The sequence below is a fragment of the Ovis canadensis genome, chromosome 25 (assembly GCF_042477335.2).
Source record: "Ovis canadensis isolate MfBH-ARS-UI-01 breed Bighorn chromosome 25, ARS-UI_OviCan_v2, whole genome shotgun sequence".
In the NCBI taxonomy this organism is placed as follows: Eukaryota; Metazoa; Chordata; class Mammalia; order Artiodactyla; family Bovidae; genus Ovis; species Ovis canadensis.
Window position 1 is genome coordinate 30,806,485 of NC_091269.1, and position 9,439 is coordinate 30,815,923.

At 37.8% G+C, this 9,439-nt stretch overlaps 1 protein-coding gene across 3 annotated transcripts in view; it reads left to right on the top strand.

Annotated features, from left to right (window-relative positions):
* Positions 1-8,659, top strand: part of ZNF248 (zinc finger protein 248) — a 34,614-nt gene extending 25,955 nt beyond the window's left edge. For 2 of the 3 annotated variants that reach the window (XM_069571640.1, XM_069571641.1), the window contains exon 5: positions 1,590-8,659. In XM_069571640.1, the coding sequence (XP_069427741.1) occupies positions 1,590-3,079 (1,490 nt within the window). In that variant the 3' untranslated portion in view covers positions 3,080-8,659. The remainder of the gene's footprint in view (positions 1-1,589) is intronic. The other variant, XM_069571642.1, reaches the window with a different exon arrangement.
* The last annotated feature ends 780 nt before the right edge of the window (positions 8,660-9,439 follow it).

Consider the following 9,439-nt stretch of genomic DNA (forward strand, 5'->3'; position numbering starts at 1 on the left):
TCAGGACTGTCTTAGATTTTTTTTAACATATGATTAATATTGTTTCACCTAGTTAGTCACTTAGTCATGTCCAACTCTTTGTGACCCCATGGACTATAGCCCACCAGGCCTCTGTCCATGGAATTCTCCAGGCAAGAATACTGGAGTGGGTAACCATTTCCTTCTCCAAGGGATCTTCCCAACTCAGCAGTCGAACCTGGGTCTCCTCCTTTTCAGGCAGATTCTTTACCATCTGAGCCACCTGGGAAGCCAGTTTCATTGAGTAATGACAGTAAAGAATAGCCAAGAATTTTTACAGTAAAGTTTGTTGAAGGCCTCAGAACCATGTATTAATAGAAAAATACGATCGTTATAGGTCTCATCTGTAAGTAAAAGCCACAGATGAGTCTAGATATGAAAGCAGAAAACCTTGACGTAAATGAAAAACTTAGATATGAAAGCAGACTTAAAGATCAGTATTGGTTCAGGAACAAAATTGTTTTGGGGGAAAGTAAGGCAGCAGATTGAAATAAAGAAGCATATGTCTTATGGTTGGGACAACTTCATTAACAGCTGTGAGCAAACAGAATAAGCCTGGTCCTTTTGCAGAGATGGTCTGTCCATCATCTGTTTTGTATTTCCTGTTGGGCATTTGTGTTGTGAATCACAGCTTGATAGAGAGTTAGAGTCTGGATTAAATCCTTTAGAGCATGAGGAAGTAGGTACCTTCAGAAATTTGTTTTGATGTTCATATATCAAATGGGGAAAAGGAATAGCAACATGCACATTAGTGAGGATCCTACGACAGTAATCAAGCTGTGGGAAGGTAAGGACAAGAAAGTATGATCTGCCTCTGTCAAACTGAGTTCATCCTCTAATATGTTTCTTAAACAGTCTATTTTTCTTTAAAAACAAATGAACAAAACAAAAAACCTCAGTTCTTGGAGTTTGCTGTTCCCTAAACGAATAACTCTTACAGAATCTCCATCTCTTGCTTACCATGTCTTTTTATAATTATTCCATGTGAATTAAAGGAATCCTGGGCTATCAGACTATTCTTCTGAACCTGAGGTAGTTGGTGTTTTCAGAACTTTAGTCTGGTGTTGATATGTAGAGTAGAAGCGAGTAATCTAGTAGGAATCACACCAGGTAATCAGTGTCTGAGGGGGTTAGGACTGTTTTGTTTCCACCAAACATAGTTCATTTTCTGAAAGCCCTTGTCTACTAATCTTCAGTGTAATGATATTCAGTGTTCAATGTCTCTGTTGGGCTCACTCCATTCTCTTGAGATTCTTGATTTCTGAATCAGCCACTCTCTGGTTCCCTGTGTTTTGAATGTATTTCACCTTTTTCTGTCTAGTTTTAAAGTGTGTATTAATAAAGTATTAAATGTTATTGCCAGTTTCCTTCCCCTATTTTTACTGAAGCATGTTTTTATTTTCCACTCAAACCAGAAAAGTAAAGAAAATGTATGCTGGATTTTAGTTCACACCAGAAAACTGAGCCTAAAGCAAAAGAACTGACTGTGTAATAGGGCATTTGTGTAAAAGTCAAATTCCATTAGAAGTGTACTAGGATTCATAAGATGTGGTTATTTTTCTCATTTCTAGAAGACTGGAAAGTTGATGACCTAATAGAGAGCACCCAGGAAAATCAAGATGAACATTTTTGGCAACTTGCTTTCACCAGCAGCAAAACATTAAGTACAGATAGTGATGACAGAGTAAGGAAAACTTTAAATCTAGGTACAGACTCCATTCTTTCAAGCAATTTTCTATATAAAATATGTGATTCATGTGAAGTGAGTTTGAAAAATATTTCAGGCTTAATTATTAACAGAAAGAACTATTCTAGGAAGAAGCCTGATGAGTTTAATGTATATGAGAAATTGCTCCTTGATATTGGGCATGACAAAACTCCTCCTGGAGGGAAATCTTATAATCAAAACAAGAATGTCCTCAATCATGGACAGGATCTCACTCAGTCAATTTTTGACCAGCCTTTTGAGTATAATGAAAATGGAAGAGGCAAACATGGAGAGGCAGCCTTTTTCACAAATAAGAAAGTTCAGATAGGAGAGACACACTGTAAATATAATGAATGTGGAAGAACCTTCATCCAAAGTTTGAAGCTCAGTTTATCTCAGAGAACCGATTTTGAAATGGAGCCATGTGAATGCAGCGTTTGTGGTAAGTCCTTCTATATGGATTTAAGATTGGGACATCAGAGAGCTCTTATGGGGGACAATCCTTATGAATATAATGAATATGGGCAAATTTTCTGTGACAATTCAGCTTTCGTTATCCATCAGGGAACTTACACAAGAAAGATTCCCCATGAATATAAAGTCAGTCACAAAACTTGGGAAAAGTCAGCTCTCTTTAAACATCAGATAGTACACATGGGAAAACCTTATGAGCACAATGAAAATGGAAATACTTTCAACAAGAAGTCACATCTCACCCAACTTCGAAGAGCTCACTCAGGAGAAAAAACTTTTGAGTGTGGTGAATGTGGGAAAACATTCTGGGAGAAGTCAAACCTCACTCAGCATCAGAGAACACACACAGGAGAGAAACCCTATGAATGTACTGAATGTGGGAAATCCTTTTGTCAGAAACCACATCTTACCAACCATCAGCGAACACATACAGGAGAAAAACCCTATGAATGTAAGCAGTGTGGGAAAACATTCTGTGTGAAGTCAAACCTCACCGAACATCAGAGAACACACACAGGGGAGAAACCCTATGAATGTAATGCATGTGGAAAATCCTTCTGCCACAGGTCAGCCCTAACTGTACATCAGAGAACACACACAGGAGAGAAACCCTTTATATGTAATGAATGTGGTAAATCCTTCTGTGTGAAATCAAACCTCATTGTACATCAAAGAACTCACACAGGAGAAAAACCCTACAAATGTAATGAGTGTGGGAAAACCTTCTGTGAGAAATCAGCTCTCACTAAACATCAGAGGACTCACACAGGGGAGAAACCCTATGAGTGTAATGGATGTGGGAAAACCTTTAGTCAGAGGTCAGTACTCACTAAACATCAGAGAATTCACACAAGGGTGAAAGCTCTTTCAGCATCCTGAACATTAAGAAGCCTTCATCCACACTTTCAAATATGTTATACAGGTTTTTAAAATGAGATGAATGAAACCCAAAGAATATCACAAATTCCTTTAGAGAGTGAGGTTTTATTGTAATTCAGATAATTAGTACTAGAATAAAACCTTATTCATGTTTTGAATATGTAAAAGCTTTCCAAAAAAAGTAAAACTTTTCATCAGAAAATTTATATTGAAGGGAAATTCAGTTACATAATATGGTGGAAAAAAACACCTTTGTCTAGAATTTATGTTGTGTAGTGCCATATTCTGGATGTGATACAAAAATTTTATTGTTGTTAATATAATAGATGATACTCATTTGCAGTCATATTCACAGTGGAATCTGAAGTTTTAAGACGTTAAATGACAACAGCATTAAACATTTATATGAAGAGTCCTTGATGTTTGCAAGCCTTTTGTGGGTATGCTAATATCATAGAAATTTGAGGTATTCTTGATTGGTATATTAGAGCCTAACATGCTTATGAAGAGAAAATCTAAACTCTTAATTAACTGTTATAGTCTATATTAACATTTCCCACACTATATACCATCAATGTCTTTTTAGGTTGCAATAATTATGTATATATGTATATGTAAATGTATTTATACACACTTACCAATACACAGTGATGTGCTGCAGTAAGTTTACACTAACTTGCAAGCACTGCTAATAAATTTTCAGGAATTTTATGAGCCAGTTGTTAAACACAGTCATTATTTTAAAGTTAAAGTATTAATTTACAGTTAAATAATATTAAAAAAAAACAAAGGTAATACATACTCAACACTCATCATTTCCTAATTATTTCACAGCGTTTTGCTATTATCTTTGTTCTTTAGGTTATCTATATTGTTAAATCAGCATGGTGAATATTATATAATGATGTAGTACTATACATCTGTGACCAGCCCTATGTTCAGTGCCATCGTGTTGGTAGTGTGGCATTAGTGGGAGTATTTACAGTGGTACATCACTGTGTATATATGAAAATACGTTTGGCAAATTTAAAATAGTAGCCACATACCCCTTCTCCCATTTCCATAGATAAATGACTCTGTCCATTACTGCTGAATGGCCTCTTCAAAAAAGAAGCCAAAATATGTTTTTTGGGAGGTTTTTAACTACCTATGCATCAACCCTATTTTCAGTACTACCAGAGACTCTGTAATGTCGCCAGTATATGCTGTTTTACTACCTGTTGCTTACCTTTCTTCTAATTTTGCTGGCATATGTGAATGAGTATGGCCATTATTACTGAGCTTCCACTTCGATAAAAAGGCCAAACAATATTTTCCTGAGGTTATTCAGCTGCCTTGGGTCAGTCAATAATGTGAATGCTGTTAATAACAATGATAATTACATAAATTTTGCAAAGGTTAACATCAGTTATGAACAGTAATGCTCACAGTATTCAGCAAATAAAAAGTAGTGTTGTATAATGAAATGCTTCTGTCCTACTCTTGGTGCTTTATTGCTGTATCTATTTGGGCATGATATGTGTAACCCAAGTTGTATGTAACTCAGGAACTATGTATTTAATTTAATAGAATGTAATATACTATCTCTCTCTCCTTTGTCCTACTGTTTTCTTTGCTTCTTTGGAAAACACTGATAAGAAGTTCCAAGAAACACTGCCCACCAAATAGCCATTCCCTGCTTCTTCCTTGTTGGGCCATGTTTTGTCTTTTTGTCCATCCTTTCCCCAGATGATTTAGGGGTAAATCCACATTAGTCGGAGAAGGCAATGGCACCCCACTCCAGGACTCCTGCCTGGAAAATCCCATGGATGGAGGAGCCTGGAAGGCTGCAGTCCATGGGGTCGCTGAGGGTTGGACACGACTGAGCGACTTCACTTTCACTTTTCACTTTCATGCATTGGAGAAAGAAATGGCAACCCACTTCAGTGTTCTTGCCTGGAGAATCCCAGGGATGGGGGAGCCTGGTGGGGTCACACAGAGTTGGACACGACTGCAGTGACTTAGCAGCAGCAGTAGCAGCCACATTAGTCTTAAGTTAATCATGAATATTCTGTTCTAGTGATTTTGTTGGGATGGGCAGGTGAATAATGAGATACTTGGAAAATATTCTCAGTGCTTTGGGGAAAGAACTCAGTGACAAAATATGGTCATGACATGGAAGAGATTGTCTCTCATCTGCTGAACTTTTTCATGGCTGTATTTTATACTAGATTATAGCTGTGGCCTGGTAGGGCAATAGCCTGAAGAGAACAGTACACAAGATGGGAAAAACCTGACTCAGAGGTACTGTCACTGAACCGCACAACTCTTTCTGGACCTGCTATCTGCTAGGAGTTTGTATTACTGGGACAAAAGAGGTTTATTGTTTATTGTTGGAGATGTCTGTTATTTAGCACTAAAGGCATTCACCTGATTCAAATGAATTCTTTTCTAATAGAAGTGTTAATATTCTATACAGCAGTTTTAGAGATGAATTATTTTCCTTAACAAATTAATATAGGGAGGGATGTTTGTATCAGCCATGGTTCTAGTGAAAAACAATTCTGATCCAACTAAGAAGACTTTCATGGGAGACTTAACTACAGTGGTTTGCCAGAAACAAGGGATATTGAAGCACCTAGAGATTAGTGTCCCCAGGAGGCCATTACCCTTCTAAGTCCATAAGGGCAAAGGATGAAAGCAGGTGTTAACCAGAGCCCAGTAAGAGCTGCTGCTCTTGTGGAGGAGGGGCCGTCTCATGGGAGATATTGTCATCTCCAAAATTATGGACCACATTCCTGGAACCCAATCAGATGCCATCTGCAAGTGAGCCCACATGGGCACAGAGAACGTAGAGGGGAATGTCTGGGTGGAACCATTGGAGAATAAGCAGCACAGTGTTTTTGATTCCTGTAAACTCCTATATAATGGCTCAGTATTAGAAATAAAGTTATGCTTCTAGTTGAAAGTTAAGTATTTCTGCTTCATTGTGCTTTTATGCTGTCATAAGTAAATCCCTTTTGGAACTGAGCACTGTGGCAGGTATGTCTCTCGTTTGATATACGTGAAGCAGACCTGTTAACTTGATTATTCATATAACCCCACATATTTCTTGTCATATGTGGTGTGAGGTTAGCAGCTCTGTGTTCTTCCAAATAAATAGCAAGTCCTCTCTGCACTGTTTGACTAATTCGTTCTTTTTCTTGTTGGCTTGATATGACCACTGGGGTAACTGGTTACCTCTCTAGGTAGCATAATAGTAGATGTTTACTCACATATTATAATAAATACATTTTATGGGATTTTTAATTGAAATATAATATTTTGACAGTATTTCTGATCGGTAAAATTCAAGTGCCCATATAATAGGACACTGGGGTGTTATAAATTCTCTGTAGGTAGATACATAAGGTTAAGAAAGTGAAAGTGTTAGTTGCTCAGTGTGTCTGACTCTTTGTGACCCTATGGACTGTAGCCCACCAGGCTCCTCTGTCCATGGAATTCTCCAGGCAAGAATACTAGCATGGGTAGCCACTCCCTTCTCCAGGGAATCTTCCCAACCCAGAGACTGAACCTGAGTCTCCTGCATTGCAGGCAGATTCTTTACTATCTGAGCCACTAGGGGGCGCCCATATATGTGTGAAATTACATGGCAAAAGACCCAGGATACATGCTGATCTAAAAGCCAATTGTTATTTTAGGGGCGATAACTATTGCGTGTAGGGATTGAAGAACACTCTTCTGTTATGCTCCAAAGAGTATGTATGCGCTCTTCTCACAGTATGGGCCCTGGCATAATCAGCATAGTCCTAGGAAAGCTACAAATCAGCACTGCCATACTTCACCAAGTTCTTCCATTTTAAGAAATATAATTAAAGACTGACAAGAGCAGAGCTTGTCATCACTAGGGCCTTCAAGGAATTCTGAAAACCCTCTTTATTCTCTAAGGACTTGAGCCTTTTTTGAGGGGTTAGACAGCTGACAATGTTTGGCCTGTGTGTTATTGGAAGTAAATTCAGGATAAGATCATCTCTTTTACATAGGGATAACCTCCCCTATTTTGTGGAAGAGGATTCTGAACCCAGAGAGGATCAACCATCCCATACTCTAGACTCCAAACATGTTCAGGGTGGCATGAAAAATATTAAGCCTCACTTCTCCACCTCCCCAAGTATCTGAGGGGAACCTGCTCTCGAACAGTGTGTGTCTAAGAGTAGACACCAGTTTCTCATTGTCTGGAAGACAAGCCTGAGTGTGAAAGGAGGGGCAGGCTGGGAAAGGGGAGACTTAGTTCCTCAGACAAAAGGAAGGAATTTGAGATTATGGACTTTAAAAGATTATGTAGTGGCTACTGCAACTCTTATACATTCTTCTAGTAATATAACCTATTTTTGTGTACATGGAGTTGGCATTTACCTCAGATGATACCATCTCTTCTGGCCCCATGTCTGTATTCATGCAGGAATAATCCTTTGTTAAAAATAAGCCAATGAGAACCCATTCTAAAGTATTTTTATTGAAAAGTCATCATGACCGGATAGCTTATGTCCTTCTTGCTGTCAGCAGCCATATCAAGAAAATACATCTCCATGGGAGAACATGATGATAAGTATAAAATTTTCCCACTTATATACAATGGGAAAAGTTGTCAGAACAAGTGATTTTATGTAGTGTGGAAAGGGAAAGACCTCAGTGGGGAGGCCAGCATGGAGGGAAGGAGCCATTTGAATATCTGGAAGAAGCTGTGTATATATAATGCATATATATGTATAACCTGTTTTGTTTTGGCATTGGGCCCATTTTCTATCTTGAACTTGACCTCCTCTTGCCTGATACGACCTATCACTTCATATCCAGTCTATACTTAACAGGGAAGGTATACTTTGCAGAGCCATAGACTCTGGGAGGGTTCAACTCATGGGTAAACTGTATGTCTTCAGCCACTACCCTGTTTATTGCTTCCAGTTGGAGACTGCATCTTCCAATTGGTAGGTTGCCCTGAACCTTTATCTGTGTTTTTTGGGGAAGGCTTATCCTGTTGAATCCCAGTTATTTTCACACTGTCTTACTCTGCCATCCCAACACCACTAATTAAATAGGCCCATTTCTCTCCACTTCTTTGAAACACTATCATAGACTAAATTCTTATCACAATCTTAGGACTTAACATGTATATTTCCCCACTCAAAGCTAAAATATTTAGATTATTATAGTTGTTAAAGATACATTTTCAGATAAGCGTTAGTCTCCATTTTCACAAAATGTTTGGCTCTTCCCAATATTACACATAAAATTTACATTTGTTCTAGCAATGAAACCAAAAGAAATAAGTAACTTGAGATTTTGTTGGGAATGTTGTGCCATAATATACTTCATTTTTTATTCAGAAAAATGATTTGTACCTCTAATTAAATCTTTTAAATGGTTGTTTAATAAAGTTCATTTTCTTCATATAGATTCTTCATATTTGTTATTTATGTCTACATATTTTTCTTTGAACTTGTAAACCTCTTGACTGTATTATTGTGGACATAAGAGGGACACTTTATATTATTAAAATTTATTTACCAATAAAGATTTTCACTGTATGCTCAATGAAAAGATAGTCACAAAGCATTTGTTAAAAAAAAAAAAGAGCTGGTACTTAAAGTTAACTTTGAGAGAAGGGGGTTTCTTTTGAGTAATATTTGTTTTTTTGTATGTTTTCATTTTTGCTTCATAATTGTGTAATTTTTCCAATTTAACATAATTTGCAACCCAGGAGAAACCCTGATTACCATAGATACGACACTTTTAAATTGTTGGCCTCTGTTTTCAGCTTTATTTAAATGTTGTACCTGTATTCATAAATGAAGTAGATATATTGGTGACATACATCTGGGGTAGTTTTATGTTAGTATAGAGTCAAGGTGTGATTATAGCCCATTTCTGAATCATCTTCTTGGGATTATAAAAGAGGAGCATCTCCTGAGAGAAGAGGTTATTTATTTAGGAAGCACTGAAGGGAGGGACCATAGAGGCTAATGTCCACTGAATCCAGGAAAGTGACTAACTGGGCCTCTGACACTGGGAAGGCAAGGTGCAGCCTTCTGCTCTGCACATGTGCAGTTCACTGCCTCCAGCCTCCTAAGGTTCCAGTGTCTCACCTTCAGAGACCTGGTTGGGGCAGAAAACTGGAAAGGAAGTTTGTGCACTTTGGGGTTCTGTGGAGTTTGACAGTCAGAAAAGAAGATTATTTTATAGTGGATAGATTCCAAAATTTCTCCAGATGCTTCTCAGTTGGGTCCATTTACATTTTAATTTATGCCCATAATATTTTTGTGCCTACCCTGGACTTACCTTCAGATAAAGGCCTCTGAAGACAGGCTGTGCTCCAGGGTC